Source organism: Ictidomys tridecemlineatus, chromosome 1 (genome assembly GCF_052094955.1).
Source record: "Ictidomys tridecemlineatus isolate mIctTri1 chromosome 1, mIctTri1.hap1, whole genome shotgun sequence".
NCBI lineage: Eukaryota > Metazoa > Chordata > Mammalia > Rodentia > Sciuridae > Ictidomys > Ictidomys tridecemlineatus.
In genome coordinates, this window is record NC_135477.1 from 31,749,393 (window position 1) to 31,770,559 (window position 21,167).

At 38.5% G+C, this 21,167-nt stretch overlaps 1 protein-coding gene across 1 annotated transcript in view; it reads right to left on the bottom strand.

Moving 5' to 3' along the window:
* Positions 1-3,984: 3,984 nt before the first annotated feature.
* Positions 3,985-21,167, bottom strand: part of LOC101972028 (cytochrome P450 2C5) — a 30,522-nt gene continuing 13,339 nt past the window's right edge. Inside the window, exons 7-9 of the mRNA XM_013362155.4 lie at positions 18,531-18,718; positions 5,971-6,112; positions 3,985-4,524 (exon numbers count right to left, since the gene is read on the bottom strand). Of these exons, the coding sequence (XP_013217609.1) occupies positions 4,343-4,524; positions 5,971-6,112; positions 18,531-18,718 (512 nt within the window). The 3' untranslated portion in view covers positions 3,985-4,342. The remainder of the gene's footprint in view (positions 4,525-5,970; positions 6,113-18,530; positions 18,719-21,167) is intronic.

Genomic DNA, 21,167 nt, shown 5'->3' on the forward strand with positions numbered 1-21,167 from the left:
ACCTTGGGAAAAACCTTGAATAACTTTAACTGATTGTGCTATTTATATATAACCAATTTAGTTGCACACAAACCTTTTGAAATTTACACTCTACAAATGTTACATAAAGTACTTAGACATTTTACAACTTTTTACTTTACTTTTTACTTTACCACACAAAAGACTTTCTTATCTAGAAACATTTCTTTTTCCTTCTACTTTCCATATTAAAAATCTTTCTACACCTATAGCTTTCCTTATATCTCATTTCTAGCTCTTGACCCCTCTTTTAAATTTACATTTTAAAACAGTCCTTATGAAACTTCTGAGTTTAGACAAATTACTCTACTTTAATAAGATGGAACATGTTGTTTTTATGGTACTTTAATTAAAACCTAATTGAAATCTTTTGTACTCTTTGTATATAAAATTATATCTGATAGAATCTTAATTCTTAGTACATTTGTTTTACTGAAGACACAGAAACAAATCAATCTCAAATCTTTTTTAACTTACTGATTTATGAAAACTCATATAATGTTTAAATATATTACCTTATGGAATTTGCAGATGTCTCCTCTTTAACAAACACATGTATAAAGATTGATTCCATCTACTGTAATCTGATTTACTAATTTTAACTGTAAAAACCAGGATATCAGACCAGTGTAGTTAACAGTATAAGCCATCTCTTCACTATTGAAGAAAAAACCTAGGAACAATCAATATTACATTTTAGACATTTTACAGAAACCAACACTTTATTGTCTGACCACTTAGAAAAACTTGAGTTAGTATTTTAAAAACATCTTTACTCTCATCTGTTTACTTAATTTAAATTGAACTTCTTTTTTTTAAAATCACATGAACCAAAAGGTATTTGGATCATTTTCTTATTTAAATTTTAATTTATGAATGCTCATTTATCTATATGCCAATTTTGATACAATGTGCATGATAAATGGACACAAGCACATATGTAGAAACAACAATACAATACACAGGTGTACACACATACACAAAACAAACATGAAACAAATATCTTGTAGCTTTTTGTAGGTAGATTCCTACAGGTAGGAGGCAACAGGTAGACCCCCACCGGTAGGAGGTTTAGTAAAACCTCTATTAGATATAACCTTTAAGAAATTAAAAGGGAGCCTATCAGACTTTTACAGTATGTCTTAAATATAGGGCAATCCTGTATACTTGGAAATATTAGGTGTAAATCCTGACAGCCATGGCAGACACAGAAATCAAATGTTCAGATGGCCACTTGTCTCCAGTAGCTATCAGACATATTCCCAACACCACCACTTCAACTACCATTTAGGATTTAGTGAAAAGAGATTTCCCAATGCATTTAAGAATCAATTCTTGAAACATTGGCCTCTAAACAAAGACAGAGTGCAACATCCTCTATACTTAGATAAAGGACTGATTGGGAAAATATACTAATTTAGGAATGGAGGATCAAATGTGAATTCACCATAAAACCATAAGCTCAAAAATGTAGAATTTTAGAAAAAAAGATGTTTTTTAAAAAAAAGATAACACAGCTATTATTTATTCTAGTAAAGGAAGATGCAGAACATCTTTATCAGATCAGAGTGTATTTTGGCATCAGATTACAGCCAATCCTGATATTTAAAGAATGTGAAACAAATAAAATCCTCAAGTAAAGAAGACTTGTATATATGAGATCTTCCCATTTTTCTCCCTGTGATGTAGTATTTATGGAGGAACTCATTAAGAAAGAACAGTGGTAGAGAGTGAGAGGAGATAGAGCCAGCCATTTAGGCCACACAGCACCTTGAATCTAAAAGTGACACTTTTTTTTCCTTTGGCCTCATACTGGTTTTGAATCATTGCCTCTGCAATTTACATTTCAAATGCAATTCCAGGAGAGATAGAGATCTGGAAGAAGCTAAGAAGAAAGGAGAGCTGCTCTCTTGAGCTTGAGAGGCAAAACCTCATGCATAGAGCATTTTAGCCATTTTTTTCTTTTGCAAAACCAATATCTTAAGGTGTGGTGCTATAGTTTATGTTTTCTCTGGAGACCCCTTTTTGCTTCTTTGTTTTCATTCCTTGATTTAAACATTACTTTAAGCATTTGTACACAAAGTTTCCTCTCTTTGGAACCTGTAGGTCTGGCTATACACTTGCAATCCTTGCCTTTATTTCACTGATGTGATTCCTCAGGAGTGTCCCCTCACCTAATCCTTAAAGTTCCCCCTGTGTCCTGCTCACGAGCCAACTGCCACAACCTACATGGCTGAACTTTAGAGTATGGCAAAGGGCAATGGGCGACAAAGAAAGACAAACAGACACTTAGAGAGAAATCTAGAAACACATGGGACACCATACTATGATGGAGAACCAATGACCCGTACCTAGCTCAACATGTTTATTATATAGGTTTTATCATCAAAAGTCTCTCTGTGGAAACGTTTCCTCAAAGGAGGCAGGCTTAAAGGTCAATGCACTCACAATCAATTATAATTATCTTGCTATGATTATGATTCTCTATCTCTGGCAGCAGGTGTCTGAACTTAGAGTCAAGACACATAGTCCCATGCCTTGCAAAGAACTTCCTCAGGCCAGGCATCGTCATAGCAACTGGGCAAACTTGTCCTGCTTCATCGCACAGAAATTTCCTAGAGCAGTGTAGCTATAGCCCAGATGCAGTCAAAGTCCATGATCCAAGTAACTGTTATCCTTCTGTATTTAGGTTTTTGTTGTGAATGTATGCAGAATTTTTAAAATATATATATTTTCTAGCTGGTGATATATCTTTTTTATTCATTTATCTGTATGTGGTGCTGAGAATTGAACCCAGTGGTGCACCCTTATGAGGCAAGCACTCCACCATTAAGCTATAACCCCAGCCCCTGTATGCAGGATTTTATTGATGGAATTTACTGCATCAGTGAAATAATCCTGAGATTTTTACCCTTAATTTAATTTATGTGGTATATTACATTTATCAATTTGCCAAGGTTAGCAAAACATATGTCCCTGGAATGAAGTCAACATGATCATGGTACATGATTTTTTAATATAATGTTGAATTGGACATATAAGTATTGTAATGAGGACACTGGTCTCTATGTATCTCAAGGATATTGGTTTATATTTTGTGCATTTGTATACAAAGTGTGCTTCTGTTTTTGTGCACGTAAGCCATCATATTTGATGAGAGAATAATACTAGATTTATAGAATGAGTTTGGAAGCATTTCTTCATTTTCTCTTTAAGGAATAGTTTTAGGACAATTGTACTTCTTTTAAAGTCTAGGAAAACTGGGTTGTGAGTCTATCTGCATTTATTACTTCTTCAACATCCTTGCTTTTTATTGACATATTTAGGCTTCTTACAATTTCTGGTTCCACTTTGGTAGGTCTTATTCCTAGAACTTTCCACATTATCCAATCTACGGACATATAATCTGTCAAAACATTCCATCATGATCCTCCAGATTTCAGTGGTATCTGTTATAATATGCCTTAATTACGTCTGATGTAGTAAAGTTGGATATCCCCTTTCTTTTGGTTAGTTTGGCTAAAGGTTCCTCAATTTTGTCTATCTGTTCAGAAAAGAACCCTTTATTGCATTAATCCTTCATATTCTGTTTTCAATCTCTATTTCATTTATATCTTATCAAATCTTATTATTCCTTTTCTTATACTCACTTTGGAATGGGGTTTCTCCTTGTTTTTCTAATTCGTGACATACATCATTATGTTATTTACTGGAGATCTGTTTTTCTAGTGTAGGCACTTACAACTATAACCCTCCCTCTTAAGCCTGTTTTGATGTGTCCCAAGGGTTCTGATAGATTCTGTTTCCATATTCATTTGTTTCTATGAATTTTTTAATCTCCCCTGGTTTCTTCAATGACCACTGCCTCGCTGTGTCTACCATTATGAGAACCAAATTGGATCTTGGGTCTCTATTTTCTTACCAATACTGCACCAAAGAAGAGAAATTTGAGAACTGATCCAGACATCAATTATGTATTTTATTAAGAACATGCATGGGATAGATGGTTCTGACAGATCATATTCTAAATGACCATGATGTTTTACACTGATAATGTATCAATAACTCAGCATTAGATCCATGTTATTACTTGGGGTGATCAATAAAAGTATTATAGAACACAGGAAAGAACGGGTATATCTGTACAATGACCAGAAAGAAAAAAAACTCTATAAAGCAAGATGTGTGCTCCCTTACTCTCTAGAATGAGGAGATGCAGAGGAGAGGTCAAGAATGCATCACAGATGGGAAAGGATGTGGACGATGCCCTGGGGGAAGGGACTGCAGACAAGAGCACAGCAGCAGCCACATGGTCTGCTCTGTTTCACACAGGAATGAAGCAGAGCTTGTATAGGGGAGGAAGAGAGGTTAATCCATTGGCTATTGGGGTGTTATTGAGTTCCTTTGGGTCAACCTGAGATTTCAGATGAAAGTGCTGTAAAATGGTAGTCAGAAATAAAAACAGCTCCATGCGGGCCAGGCTCTCTCCCACACACATCCGTTTTCCTGTGACAAACAAAAAACACAATATGCTTATGCGACATTTGGACAGTGACAATCACTGTGCTTCTTATGTAAAAATGAGAATATAAATAAACATTTAATGAATGATTGAATGTTTGGATGGACAAATGGAAAAAGAGCAGACACTTTTTGTCCATCTTAACAAATATTTCATTCAAACAGTATTTTTGGAAGTATCAGCTTTGTGCCAAACACTTTTATTTAGAATTCCTACACTGGAATGACACTTTTGAATTTGAATTTTCTAAGTATATTTTTTAAATAACTCTGTTACTTGTATTTTCTATTCCCATGCTGATGTTGCATGACCTTGCCTTCATTCTTCAACCCTCTAATCTCACCTCTAACAGAATCGTTTGAATCTCCAAAGAACCATGAAAGTTCATCTTTTACATCATGCTAATCTTCTTGTATAAGACACAATTTCCCTTCATTCCAGTCAGGACACAAATGAAAATTCATGTCCTCTTTACACTCTTTATGATCCCCTCAAGCACTTAAATCTTGCCCTCTTTGATATCTTCAACATAATACTCATGCTCTTTTGGAACCATGAAACACCTGGAATCATAGTTTTCCATGTCCATCTTAATTTTCTAACCTGTTGAAATGTGAGACTTGAATAGTGGTTCCTTGACTTATCATCATGGGATGTACAGTGCAAGATATAAGGCAGACATCTAGAGTCATGGAATCAAGGAAGGAGAGTCCATGAGCAAAGAATCAGTAAACACATTGCAGATGGGAGATTCAATAGCCAAGACACATAACCATAACTGAAGGAAGAGCAGGATGCTCTGTGGTCATTGTAGGGTCTCTTCCCTCATCCCCAATTCTTCCATAAGCTCGTGGTTATCACGCAATTTCTGACATTCCTGACTGAGAACAAAAGGTCTTCTGTGGTGGTTCATTGCTTCCTTAAAAATGTCCTGCCTTTTCTTTTCTCCATTCTATGTGACTCTTTTGAGTCAGCTCAAACATCATTAATTATGAAGACACAAAGTCCATTATAAACCTCAAGTGGAATATTATATTACAACATCCTGGAAGCCTATCCTGGTAAGCCAGCCAACCCAGAAATCTCCCCTACCTCAGCACACTAAGCACACCAGAGTACAATCAGTTATTCACTAAGCTGCTTCCCTAGAGGCCCTTTGCTATGTGATCTCATCCTTGTGGAGACTACCATCACCACAGCGGAACAAGAGGGGTGTTGAACAACATTTAAAAACCAAAAACATCATGGAGTGAGATGCCTTTCACTTAGTGGGTGAGGAATATTTAAATGAGATTGACTTTATAGAAGGAAAGCTTAGCAGGGAGAGTGCATTGGTAACACAATGGTGCTCTTCTCATGTAAAAAACAAATGTTCTAACACCAGACAAGGCACCAGGTAAGAAGTAGCTGATCTCAAATATTTCTCTTACCTGATGAGAAAGGCATGAAGTAGTCACTTTTCTTCAAGTTGCCATGCTCATCCAGAAAGTGCCCAGGGTCGAATATCTCTGGGTGGGGGAATTCTTTGTTGTCATGGAGCACTGATGTCAGTGAGGTCCATATGGCTGTGCCCTGGAAATAACAAAGACAAATCAAAGCAGGAATTCAGGAGCTGAAAGGCACAATGGAAATTACTTAGCTCAATCTGCTGGTCTGAAAAAATGGAAACTGTGTCCCAAAACAAGCAGTGACATTTTCAGAGAGAGAAACCATATGACAAAACTACATAAAGCAAAAGGGAATAAAATCAGCAATATCATTTTACAATGCCTTCCGTCTGATATCAGTTCAAGCAAGGAGCATCAATCAAAGCTAGAACAGTTAGGTGAGTGATTTCATAAGCAGGATGTTTACATAGTCCTGAAAGACCATGATGTGATGTCTATCACTTACTTATAAGAGCAGAAGCTCTGTAATGGAGAGATCTGTTGGATACCACCTTCTTTCCTGAGAAAATTAGCATAAGCTATATTGAATAAGTGACATTGAAAGGTTAATAAAATAGGTACTTGTCACTCTGTTTTTCTATATGCTTAACAAAACACTGTTAAAATCTTGTTCCCAGGATGTGTTGTCCCCAACTGTGAACTCTTTGCTAATCTTGTTCCCAGGATGTGCTGTCCCCAACTGCCAAACTGCAGGATGTACTCCCTCACTCGGTTACAGGCAAACTGCCCACTCACCCTGACCCATCAATGAACTTCCCTCCCTGCCCTCTCCATGGAAAGTATATAAGCTCTGCTCAAGCTGTTCTCAGGGCTCTCTCTCTCTTTGCTATAGAGGGAGCCCCAGCATGCTGGTCTCCAAATAAACCCACCCTTCTGCTTTTGCATAAGACAGTCTCTTGTGGTCTCTTACTCCGACGTTTCGCCATACCCTTACATTTGGTGCATTGGCCGGGAACTGCGCATCGCCGGACAGGGAGACCTCAACAAGACTCCTTTGGGGGGTAAATATGGCGCCTTATCTCCTTCTTCTTCTCCTCCTTGTTTTTCCTTTGTGATTGTCTGGCTTCTGGTTTCTGGCTTCTGGTTTTTGCCTCAGAGAAGAGCAAAAACTCTCAAAGCTTCTGGGGGGAACAGAGGTACCCCCATCTGGGAGGAACGGAGGTGCCCTCATCTGTCTTCTGGTTTTCTGGTTTTAGGTTGGCAGAATGTAATTATCAGCGGAGAGCATAAGTTCTCCCTGGCGGTGGTAAATAGACGTGTCCCTGAAGCCACAAACCACGTCTCCTCAAGGGACGCTTTGGGAGACTCTGGGGGGGACGAAAATACCCCCATCTGGGAAGGACGGAGGTGCCCTCATCTATATTCTGCTGCCAACCCGTCTGGTTTTGCCAACAACTATTCTTTCTCTCAGGTTGAATTCACTGTCTGTTTTTAATCTTTGCCTCTGGATTTGTGTTACACGTTTACTGTTCATTGTGTGTCCATGTTGGTGTCACATTTGTCATTTGTATTGTCCCTGTCTTTGTTCAAGTAACTTTCATTATGGGACAGAGTCATTCCACGCCTCTGTCCCTGACCCTTGATCACTGGGCTGAAGTCCGCTTAAGGGCTCAGAATCTTTCTTTTTCAATAAAACACCGGACCTGGCAGACTCTCTGTGCCTCAGAATGGCCCACCTTTGGAGTTGAATGGCCTCCAGAAGGATCTTTCTACTCCCCACTAATTCGAAAAATTAGAGATATTGTTTTTCAGCCGGGGCCACATAGCCATCCAGATCAACAGCCGTATATCTTAACTTGGCAGGACCTCTATAAATCTCCTCCTCCATGGGTGAAACCTTTTCTTATCCCCATTCCTAGTCCTCCTCCCACGATTCTATCTCTCAAACCCTCTGCTCCTTCTCCACCCTTTGTTCTCCCTGAGTCTCAAGATTTGACTCTGCTGGACTCTCCTCCCTTTCCTTATCCCCTGCCTTCATTCCCCAACCCCCAACACCCTCTAAGAGATTCCCCTGCTGCTGACTCAGCTTCTCCACCACAGGAGGTTAAGCCAGCTCAGTGCCCTACAGATGACCCCCCCACGGCACACATAGCCCCTCCTTCCCTGGAGGAAGCTAACCCGGCTAAAGGAACTCACCAGCAGCAAATGATTAAAAACCCTGAAGCCCCCATAATATTTCCCCTCCATCCTTATGGGCCAATGATAGAGGATAACCATGATGGAGAAATGCAAGCCTACCAGTATTGGCCTTTCTCCTCTTCAGATCTATATAATTGGAAAAATAACAATCCCCCTTTTTCCGAGGACCCCACCCGGCTCACAAATCTAATTGAGTCATTGATGTTTTCACACCAGCCTACTTGGGATGACTGCCAACAACTCTTAGGCATTCTCTTCATGACAGAGAAACGAGAGAGAATCCTCCTAGAAACAAGAAAAAATATCCTCGAACCAGATGGGCGACCGACACAACTTCCCAGCATAATCGAAGCCGACTTCCCCTTGAACCGACCTAACTGGGACCCCAACACCTTTGAAGGTAAGGAACATCTGTCCACTTATTGCCGGGCTCTAATAGCGAATCTCCAAGCAACCACTAGATGACCAACTAATTTGACCAAGATAAAAAAGATTATTCAGGGGCCTAATGAATCACCCTCTATGTTTCTGGAGAGAATTGTGGAGGCACATAGGAGATATACTCCTTTTGATCCTCAGGCAGAGGATCAAAAGACATCTGTCATGATGACCTTTATTGGGCAAGCTACCCTGGATATTAAAAAAAGTTACAACACTTAGATGGATTACAAGATATGACTTTGAGAGATTTAGACAGAGAAGCCGAGAAGGTATACTATAAGGGAGCAAAGGGAAAAAGAGAAGGAACAAAGGGAGGATAAAAGAAACAAAAGACAGACTAAAGCATTGACTAAGGTCCTGGTCACAACAACAAATAGGCCAAAAGTTAAAAGACAGGGAGACAAAAAGAAATACCTGGGTCCACGCCAGAAGCCACATCTGGCCTCAGATCAATGTGCCTACTGTAAAGAAAAAGGACACTAGGCCAAAGACTGCCCTAGAAAGAAACAGCCACGCCAGTCAGCCATTCTAACTCTGGAAGATGATTAAGAAAGTCGGGGCTCAAATCCCCTCCCCAAGCTCAGGGTAACTTTTGAAATGGAGGGGACCCCAATAAACTTTGAAATGGACATAGGGGCAATATACTCAGCCCTCAAGGCCCCATTGGGCCCTCTATCAACTAAAAGGTCTTTAATTCAAGGGGCTAACAACAATAAATATCGGGCTTGGACAACTAAAAGGACCATGGACCTGGGAAAAGGAAAAATCCATCACTCCTTCCTAGTGATCCCAGAAAGCCCCATTAATGGGCAGAGATCTACTCACCAAACTCCGGGCCAGAATAACTTTTAACCCTGAAGGCCCCCAAATGAAATTTCTAAATCCTTCAATAAAAACTCCTATAGTCATAGCTTTAACTATGTCAATAGAAGATGAACATCAACTCTTCACACCCCCCAAGACTGATCAAACAGACAAGCTATCCCAGAAATGGATAACAGATTACCCAGATGCCTGGGCAAAAACTGCTAGATTAGGCCTAGTCGTAAAACAACCTCCAATAATGATGGAATTAAAAACCTCAGCCTCCCCAATTAATATTAAACAATATCCTCTGAGCAAAGAAACTAAAGATGAGATAAAGCCCCATATTCAAAAATATCTGGCCTTGGGGGTCCTAAAACCTTGCCAATCGGCCTGAAATACTCCCCTGCTACCAATAAAAAAACCAGGAACTAGGGACTATCGCCCTATTCAAAACCTAAGAGAGATCAACAACAGAGTGCAGAACATTCACCCCACAGTACCTAATCCATACAATCTGCTTAGCACCCTGAACCCTGAACGAAAATGGTATACTGTTCTGGACTTAAAAGATGCTTTCTTTTGCTTGCCTCTACATAAAGATAATCAATTGCTGTTTACTTTTAAATGGGTAAACCCAGAAACCGGAACGTCCGGTCAACTAACTTGGACTAAACTCCCACAAGGATTCAAAAACTCCCCCACTCTCTTTGATGAAGCCCTTCACAGAGATCTCAACAACTTCAGAACCATGCACCCCGAAGTCACCCTACTCCAATATATGGATGACCTACTACTGGCAGCAGACACCAGAGAAAACTGTAAGTCTGGAACCCAAGCACTACTATCCGAGCTTGCTCAACTCAAATATAGAGCTTCTATCAAAAAAAGCCCAAATATGCCAACAAGAAGTAATCTTCCTGGGCTATTCCCTTAGGGACGATAAACGATGGCTTACTGAGCCCAGAAAACAAACCGTTGTGCAGATACCACCCCCATCTAATAAGAGGCAACTCAGAAAGTTCCTCGGAACTGCTAGCTTTTGCAAGTTATAGATACCTGGGTTTGCATCCTTAGCTGCTCCTTTATACCCATTGTTAAAGGGAAATGCCCAATTCCAATGGAACCCTGAGCACCAACAAGCTTTTGATAACATTAAAAGGACAATGCTATCTGCTCCGACCTTAGCACTCCCAGATGTAGAAAAACCCTTTACTCTCTACATTGAGGAAAAAAAGAAATAACGCGAGGAGTGCTTACTCAAACTCTAGGACCTTGGAAAAGGCCTGTAGCCTACTTATCTAAAAAGCTGGACCCAGTGGCTAATGGATGGCCCCATTGCCTAAAAACTATAGCAGCAGCAACCCTATTAATCAAAGATGCTAATAAGTTAACGCTGAGGCAAAAGCTAACCGTTATAGCCCCCCATGCCCTAGAGAAGATCATCCGCCAGCCACCAAACAGATGGTTATCAAACTCTAGAATAACACACTATCAGAGCCTGTTGCTTGACAAAGACAGAATAATACTGGGACCCCCCGCCCCACTTAACCCAGCTACACTACTACCTGAGCAATCATCAGAACCTGTCACTCATGACTGTCAACATATACTGGCAGAAGAAACCAGTGTACGACGGGATTTAAAGGATCAGCCACTGCCCCACCCTAAGGTCATATGGTTCACTGACGACAGCAGCTTTCTCCAGGACGGTAAACGATAAACTGAAGCAACAATAGTTAACAAAACTAAAGTCATCTGGTCCTCTAACCTCCCGGAAGGAACATCGGCTCAAAAGGCAGAACTAATCGCCCTCACAAAGACATTAAAGCTTGCGGCAAACAAAAAGGCCACCATATATACAGACAGCCGCTATGCCTTTGCTACTGCTCATATACACGGGGCTATCTACCAACAAAGGGGACTATTAACCTCGGCGGAAAAAAAAATAAAAAATAAAGATGAGATCCTCCGCCTCCTCTCAGCAGTGCAAAGCCCTAAAGAACTAACTATAATGCATTATCCAGGACACCAGAAAGGAAATGATCCCATAGCGGTCGGGAACAGAAGGGCAAATAAAGAAACTAAATTGGCAGCCCTAAACGGAATAACTATGTTAACACTTTCCACACGGGAGAAATATAAGTCAAGAAATTTAACTACATCAGAGCATCCCGACAACTTAACAAAGGACAGTGACACTGAACTCCTTGACTACACTGAACCCAGCTTACAATTTCAGAAAGCCCTACACTATGTTAAAAATGTACACCAACTCACTCACCTTGGTTCAAAAAAACTACAGGCATTCCTAAAGGATCAGGAACAGAGTTTTCCACTAACTGACTCACAACGAAAAAAAATAGCTGAACAAATAACAAAAGCCTGTCGGGCCTATCAATTGGTTAATACATACCCCTCCAAACTTCCTGTAGGAAGACACCTTCGAGAGACCAGACCAGAACAATTCTAAGAAATGGACTTTACTAAAATTAAGCCAACAAAGTATAGACTTAAATATCTCCTAATCTTTATAGATACATTTTCAGGATGGATTGAAGCCTTCCCCACAAAAAAAAAAATAAAAATAATGCAAATGATGGTCAAGAAGATCCTGGAAGATATTTTTCCAAGATACGGCCTACCCAAGATAATAGGGTCTAATAATGGACCAACGTTCGTGGCCCAAATAAGTCAGGGGTTAGCCAGGACCATGGGGATTAATTGGAAGTTACATTGCGCTTATAGACCCCAGAGCTCAAAACAGGTAGAAAAAATGAATAGAACCATTAAAGAGACCTTGACAAAATTAAGCTTGGAGACCAACATAAAAGATTGGACTATGCTCCTGCCTTATGCACTATTTCATGTAAGAAATACTCCCTCTATTTCTTTATATAACCTAACCCCCTATGAAATTCTCTATGATGCCCCTCCTCCAATAAGGGACCTGACCCCAACTCTAAGACCTAACAATTCCTTTCACACCCTCTTGCTTGACAGACTTAAAGCTTTTAAAAAAAACTCAATGATACCCATGGAAACAGCTAACCACTACCTACCAACCTAGGGATGAAAGGACTCCACACCGATATCAAATGGGAAACTTCATCTATGTAAGACGACATCAGGTGTCATCCCTAGAACCCTACTGGAAAGGACCATACCAGGTGCTACTTATAACACCTACAACGATAAAAACTATCAAAACCACAAACAGTCATGGCTATATGGGGGAAAATCCAACTTCTTCTGTAAGTCATAAAGATATAAACATACAGGGGCTACCTGATGGAACCCAAACCTCCACCAGTTCTCAGACCATTGCCCCCTTACTGAAGTAACAGGTACTGAGATATCTCTCCACCCATTCACTCCTCTCTTCTCCTCTCAATGCCCACACCGGGACCCACCAGGACTATCCAAAATGTAATGAAAATGGCCTTTAAAATTACTTTGTCATCACTGAAAACAGGTTACTAAAAATTTAAAGTCCCTCACAGGCTTTTTGGGATACTCACTCCAGTCTTCCCCTCTGCTCTACCTGTTCTACTACTCAAGTTTTTATTGCTAAGAAAATCCCAAACCCCTTTCCCATTATTCTTCTACATCTCTCCTTCCTCATTCTCAGATCCACGGAGCTGCTCTCAGCACCGCCTTCCCTGTCCTCCCCCTCTGTACCAGGCCCACAAAAAAATCTTAACTGACCTTCTCCAAAAGTCTTCACTATGGCTGACTTTAGAACTTTCAACAAAAGAGTCCCTATAAAAGAGTTCAGTATAGATAAACTTCCTCTTTTCATGTTGCCCTGTTCTACTTGGCCACTGACTGGAAAAATCAGCACTCCTAAGCTAGACACCCCCTTACTAGTTTTTCACAAAATATATAAACAAGGCCTCTGGCCTTGAACTGAGGCTTCACAGAGATGGCTACATTTCTAAGATAAAAAAGTTATCAACTTGGCACCATGATAACAGCTAACAAGGAAAAAAAAAAAAGTTCTCCCCCTCCCAAATGTCCTTAAAAAGTTAACTTGCCCAGAACAGAAAAAAAAAAAAAAAACAGAAACAAAAACTGCTTTTTATGAACTTCTGCAGACTATGAACTTCTAAGCCCCTTCCCTTACATAATGAATACAAAATTCTAAAAACTACCTAAACTTGGGATTCAAGAAATTAATTGATTACAATAGAACTGTTTCCCTGTCTTCAATGCTATCTTAAGTGCCTTGCCTTGTCCGTCCCTACAACAATATAATTCTATATACTTAAACATTATTTATATTTTCATAAAATAATCAACAGATATGATTAATTATGTAATGGTACAGATGTTTCCCAGAATGCTCTATCATGACGCAGATTCATTTGAAAATCAAATAAAAAGGCATACAACCCGGTTTCGCCGGGAACCTGTATCCCTCACTTTAGCCATCTTATTAGGAATGGGAATTGCTGCAGGGGTGGGCACAGGGACCACCACCCTGGTCCATGGGACACAACAAATGACCCAATTAGAAACAGCAATAGACCAAAACTTAAAGATATTAGAAACCTCCATCACAGCTTTGCAGGAATCTTTAACCTCTCTCTCTGAAGTTGTTTTACAGAACAGGCGAGAATTAGATCTCCTCTTCATGAGAGAAAAGGGCCTTTGTGCTACATTGAGAGAAAAATGTTGTTTTTATACCGACCATACTGGAATTATAAGAGAATCTATAAGTAAACTAAAAAAACGCCTTGAAGAGCATCAGAGAGAAAAAGATGCCCAAAAAGGATGATACGAGTCTTGGTTCACACAATCCCCCTGGTTAACTACACTTTTATCAGCCCTGGCCGGCCCTCTAATAATTCTTATATTGTTGCTAACTCTAGGACCCTGTTTGCTCAATCATGTAATTTCCTTTCTCCAATCCCAAATTAAACAAGTCAAACTTATGGTAATCAGACAACAATATACCCCACTAGCAGACACAGAAGGTGACACCCCCCAATAATCACTTTTATAATTAAAAATAACCAGAAGAAAAAATGAAAAATGAAAGGTTAATAAAATAGGTACTTGTCACTCTGTTTTTCTATATGCTTAACAAAACACTGTTAAAATCTTGTTCCCAGGATGTGTTGTCCCCAACTGTGAACTCTTTGCTAATCTTGTTCCCAGGATGTGCTGTCCCCAACTGCCAAACTGCAGGATGCACTCCCTCACTCGGTTATAGGCAAACTGCCCACTCACCCTGACCCATCAATGAACTTCCCTCCCTACCCTCTCCATGGAAAATATATAAGCTCTGCTCAAGCTATTCTCAGGGCTCTCTCTCTCTTTGCTATAGAGGGAGCCCCAACATACTGGTCTCCAAATAAACCCACCCTTCTGCTTTTACATAAGACAGTCTCTTATGGTCTCTTACTCCAACGTTTCGCCATACCCTTACAACATGAGGTGTTCCCACCTCACCATGTGATTCAGTGACACTTTCATTGACATTTATGTAGTTTTCTTCCCAAATTCACGATGAGAATCTAATCCATAGAAAACTACCATACAAAGCCAGCCTCAGGAATGTTTGACTTCTGTCCTGGATTCCTTGGTAAGGCGAACACGATGAAAGGAAACAAACAAGTACAGGAAAGGGAACTACTAACCCTGATTACGGGACAGTAAATGGAAAAGATAATCACATTACATGTCTGTTCTTTAACTGGACACTAAATTGTACAAGAAAAATCTACAAGGAGATTGTAAAATTAATGGGCTAATTTAAACATAGGCCTCTGTTAGTATTATAGTGTGAATGATGTCTGAGTATAAATGCAATGACTACTGTGTAGGAGAAAAATCATCATTCTTGAAATGACTTGAGGCACCAGTCTATAAGTAAATAGCTTAATGGACAGATATTAAAGTATAAATACACTTCTAAATTTTATTTAGATTCCAATTTTTTTAAAAAAATATACCAGTGGGAAAAATTTAATCCCCTGATATTTCAAAAAAAAACATAAAAGCATTTCACTCCCATGCACAAGGCCCTGGGTTCAATCCCCAGCACCAAAAAAATAAATAAATAAATAAAATCATGTATCAATGTGATTTTAAAATTCTTCCTTTAAGTATAATTAAAGTTGTGATATATGACAAGGTTTCCTTAAGATGATGGTGGATATATGTTTAGAAAAAGTTGTTTGAACATATGGAAATTCACAAATAAAGAAAATGAAGCAGAACAATACCACCAAGCAAAAGGTAAAAGAAAAATTGGTCAATTAACGAAGAGCTAAACAACACAACTTTTACAAAAAGACAAGGGCAAATCTTTGAGAACTGGTTTTTGCAAATTCTCTTCAGATAGGACAGAAATCTACAAATTGACCTCATATGATTATAGAAAGTCGACTGGAACAATGTGTCTCATAAGAGGGTTGAACAACAAAGTCCACAAAATGCAGCCTGCCGTGTGTTTTCATATAACCAGTGAGCAAAGAATGTTTAAATTGAAAGAAAAAGAAGAATACTTTTACATAAAAAAATATTTGTGAAATTATTATTTCAGTTTCCATAATATTGAACTTGGTCATGTGCTATAGAATGCTCTATAGATTGCCTATAACTGCTTCCATGTTACAATGTCAACAGAATCCTGGTATCCTGCAAAGTCCATATTGGCTGTAGACAATTACAAAAGAAGTTAGTCAACTCCTATTAGAGTGTTATCTCCACTGACATCATTGATTTCAGCCTATGGAAGAAAAATAATTTATCTAATTGGAAAATGGCAACCAAGGATTGAAAAATTCTATACCAGACTGTTTCAAGAAGAAGAGCATAAATGGATCATTCTCTTGAGGCTACAGTTCTATAAACTTCAAAGATACCAGCCATATCATAACCTGCCATTCAGTGAGCTGAATGGGATCATCAAGGAGGTCCACAAAGCAGACGCATTGGATAAGGAGGACTGACAATGCCTGACTCTTCAGTCTATTTCCCATTTAGTTGCACATAAGGAGGCAATCAACCTTCATTAATTTTATCCTCTCATCCCAATAAGAAATAAACACCATCTCCTCTTTGTTCCTCTGCTAGAAAGAGAGTAATTCAGGTCCTAATCCTTACACTAAATACAAGAGCAAGCCCCATGACCTTCCTTCACCTGAAGCCATCAGTCTTCTCCCTAGGACAGCCTTTATAGGTGCAACTTAATGAATCTTACCAGATTTTTCCAATGAAAAGACAATTCTTATTTATATTATTTTAAATATAATAGTGATATTTTCTGATCTCAAATTTTAAAATCTACTCTGTAACAGCAAGTAGGTTTTCTGGATGATCACAGAAAACGTGGTAGAAAGAATGTTAGCACTTCACAGATAAAAATCATCTCAAGACTTCAGATGTGGATGCTGGAAATGAGGCCCAGTGGTAGAACGTTGCCTGGTGTGTGCAAGGTTCTTATTTGATCCCCTGTGTGGATGGATGGATAGATAGATAGACAGACAGACAGACAGACAGACAGACAGATAGATAGATAGATAGATAGATAGATAGATAGATGATAGAAAGATGGATTCCATAAATGGGAGACAGAGAGGAAAAGGAATAGCACAATGTGATTATGTTCATATGCTGTCCTACTAAAGATGAGGGAAGGAAGTGTTACAACCTTCTTTCCATTTATGGGAAAGAAATTAACCCTTTCTGGAAGAATATAAGCTCTGAAATTTTACATTTTTCCCCATGTGATACCTGGTTCCTCACCAAAACAGATTTGGCATTTCAAGCATATGACAAAGTGGCCATCAGAAGGAAGAAACATACCTACATCAAGGAACATTTCTCACATATTTTTAGGCAGCTAGGACCATGTTGATATCTAATATCTAAGAAATTTTTGAAGGAAAAATTATTGACAAAAAATCTGTTATAAGCACTGAAGTCATGAAAACATGTGATAGGTCAAATCCAGCTCTGTGTATGTATTTGCAATTTGTATATTTACTGCAGAAAATCCATCCAATATCATATAATGTATCTCCCAGATGCTGAAAATCAATTTGTGTACACACATTCTTGACCAAAGTTTATATGAAATTAAGAGAAGAAAATTTCCCTCATTTGAAAAAGAACATCTACCACATTGTATGTAAAACAACCTTCTCTGCAATGAGATAGTAAGCCTCTAACCATTCCTGTAGATAAGAAATAAAAAAAGAATGACTGCAATCATGTGTTCTGTTCAATGTGATGAAGTATCCTATAAAGGGCAGTAATGCAATAAAGACAATTTAATGATATAAAAACAGGAAATACATCAAATAGATTCAGATAAGAGGATAAAAAACACTGACATTTCAAATGTGTCTCAGACAAACCATTGGCAATTACTAGGAAAGTTATTAAGTTTACTAGATGTAACATCATCACAATGATGTTAGAAAGAAGAGCCATGATGTGTTTAAACGACATAGCATGGACAAAAATATTCATTTTACAGGAAAAAAATAACAAAATATTTATGAGCCACTGAACTGAAAAAAACATGACTGAGAATATTAAATGAAGCAAAAATAAATTGAGAATATAATCATGAATTTAAAGAATCAACAGATCAAGATATCAATTCTTACTTAATTTGTCTATAGGTTTATTGTTCTCATGAGGAAAACCTAAGAAATCTCTTGGGGAATTAACAAACTAGTTTTTTAATCAGAAATTGAATGCAGCACTACTTAACTACTGAGCTACATCCCCAGCCATTTTTTATTTTATATTTTGAGTCAGGGTCTATCTAACTTACTTAGAGCCTTGCTAAATTGCCAAGACTGGCTTAGAACCTGCACTCCTCCTGCCTCAACCTCCTAAGCTACACAAGCCACCACACCCTTTAACACGAAATTTTTAACCTTGGTATGGAAATGTAGACATTTAATAATGGCAAAAACAATGTTTAAAATGTAAAACCAATTTGGAAGTCTCACATGGCCAGATACAGCCACCCCTTAGAAAGCTTTATACCCAAACTAGAAACTGCACACAGGTCATTAAGTAGCCAAATGTTTTGCAACTTGTCTCATCCTGTGTGTTAGAGAATTACAATCCTGCTATGGATTTGGGACCAGGAAGAACACTGAGGCGCAGCCCAGAACAAACAAGCTTACCTTGGGAATGAGGTAATTTCTGAATTTAACATCACAAGTCACTGCATGGGGCAGGTTGACTGGAAGGAGATCAATGTATCTCTGGATCTCATACAACACAGCATCTGTGTAGGGCATGCGGCTTCTGTCCTGCATGCAGGGGCTGCGGTGTCTGCCAATCACACACTGAATCTCTTCCTGGACTTTAGCTGTTAAGACACAAAAAAGAAATGAGGGGATAGGAGAGAAAGGGCACGTTTGTCATAGTAACTGAGTATCATGAGAAGCAGGACAAAGAGGTCCCAACAGCATTATGAATATAAATGATATGCCCAGAGGCACACTTACATATATAATTAGTGCCTCTGGGAATATCATTTATATTCACACACACATACACACACACACACACACACACACACTTCATTAAACTACATTTTACAGTAAATAGGAGCAAAGAAAGTAAATAAAATAAAAAATAGGACCATACTTATAAATTAGCATCCCAAAGAATTAATATAAGTAGAACTAAATAATATTTACAAAAAATTTAACAGAATATATACACATCAAGGATTTACAGTTCTGGTAGAAAGAAAATGGAAATTAAATACTAAATTTACATGAAAATAATATATGTTTAATATAAAGTACAATAGATTGATATATATATGTATGAAGGTTTTGTATGAGAGGAATTTGCAGTGGAACTCCCATCATATTCCCACATCATTTTTTAAATATTTTTTTAGTTGTTGAATGACCTTTATTTTATTCATTTATTTATATGTGGTGCAGAGAATCAAACCCAGTACCTTACATATGTCAGGCAAGCGCTCTACAAATGAGCCCAATCCCAGCTCTATCCTCCCACATCTTAGCCACAGACACTCAGCACTCTATCACTTTGTTCTGAAATTTAAAGTCATATTCAAATAATGATTCTCTATTTCTTGTGTGTGCATTATTACACAACACTTAATGATTTCCAGGTATGTGGAAATGAGAGTTTGCATAACTCAATGAGTTAAGCACAAAATTGGGAAAGGACACACACATACACACACACACGATTGCCCACCAGACTCTATTCACGAGGATATATTAGACTGTAGTTTTTGCTTATATCAACATCCATGAGGTACGACCTTCTGATATATACACATACTATCTGTTATATGAAATTATGATTATGTTACATTATTGGTGCTTTCTTGGTCTTCTCCCAGTTGCTCTATGTGAGCTCATCACTTTCCAATTTTGAGTTAGGATTATTCAAGATGCTCAGGTAGATGTTTTATACTGCAGGAATCATTGTCTAGCTGTAGGAAACCTCAGACTATTCCTTACATCCCTTTTGCTCCTGAGTTCTCTCCTGTCATCTGCATCATCCACCTTCATGCTGAAGGCTGCTTCCCAGGTCCAGCACCCAGCAGTCTCCCCAACACTCTCATCCCATTCCTGGAGCCCATGGCTTCCTGACTTATAGACATTTAGATGCAACATTCTCCAGTAATTTTCTGAGATATAGGGGTAATGGTATAATATTTTCGCAAATGTGCAGGTCTGAAATACACCTATTCTATGAAATAACAAGATATTAGTTACTTGTAAGAATCATGGTGCTGCCCTGGTGTTTCACATAAGTCATGGGATATTTCTCTGAATGTTTTAATGAATTCTTCATCCCTTGTGATATGCAATGCTAAAACACTGTGTTTTGGGTGGATGCTTTTATTTCACTCTCTCTGATGGATGATTGGAAGAATTTTCTACTAAGATGCAAAATATGAAAGTCTTTACGCCACAGTTCTTCCCTCCCTTGAGAGCACATGACTTTTCTGATGTTGAAGGAAGAGCTCGGATTCTCCAAAAGCTTCCTTTCAGCCCCACACCTGAATCTTTCTTTGCCACTACATAAGGTCCCTTAGGAAATGAATTCTCAGGCTCAGTATGTTCCCTTGCAATTCTTTGCCTGCAAAGAAAATATTTGTCACCTCATAAGTGAAGATGTGAAAAAAAATGGTTTAATGCTATTAGCTGACAAGGGATTTGCCTGAGCAGAAAAGCCTCCCTTTTCAACCTCACTCTCCCTTCATTGATTCCTGTTATTTCCAAACAAGAGAATCTTGTTGGAATTTTAAGAACAGAGTTTGCTTTTCTTTCTTCATAAATTTTCCTCTTCTAATATTCAGGTTACAAGACCATCCTCCTTTTAGATTCCATCACCATCCTTGAATCTGCCTTCTATGATTTAGAAACTTGGTGAAGAGTATATAAAGTGTTTATTGTTCCCGTCCTCTGTTGCTTGAAAGAGAATAAGTCTAACAAATAAATGTGTTGCCATCTTTTTAGTGGAATCCTCACACAAGACTCAAAAAAAGTATGCTTATTGCTACTGCAGGAACAAAATTCCTTTAAAGGTGATTTTTAAGTGGTATTGATAAAACATAATATTTTTGACCATCTCTCAAGAAAGTTCTTACTCCATGAAACACAAGTTTTATGGAAGCAGTCTGTTGAAATGATGAATTAAAAAATTAGGAACAGATCTGCCAAAATTAAACTACCTTTCTGACATGTATACATGAATAGAATACTTCCAAGTGAGGAATCATATCAGGAAGCTTCATTACATTCTAGGATTTCCACCAAGGC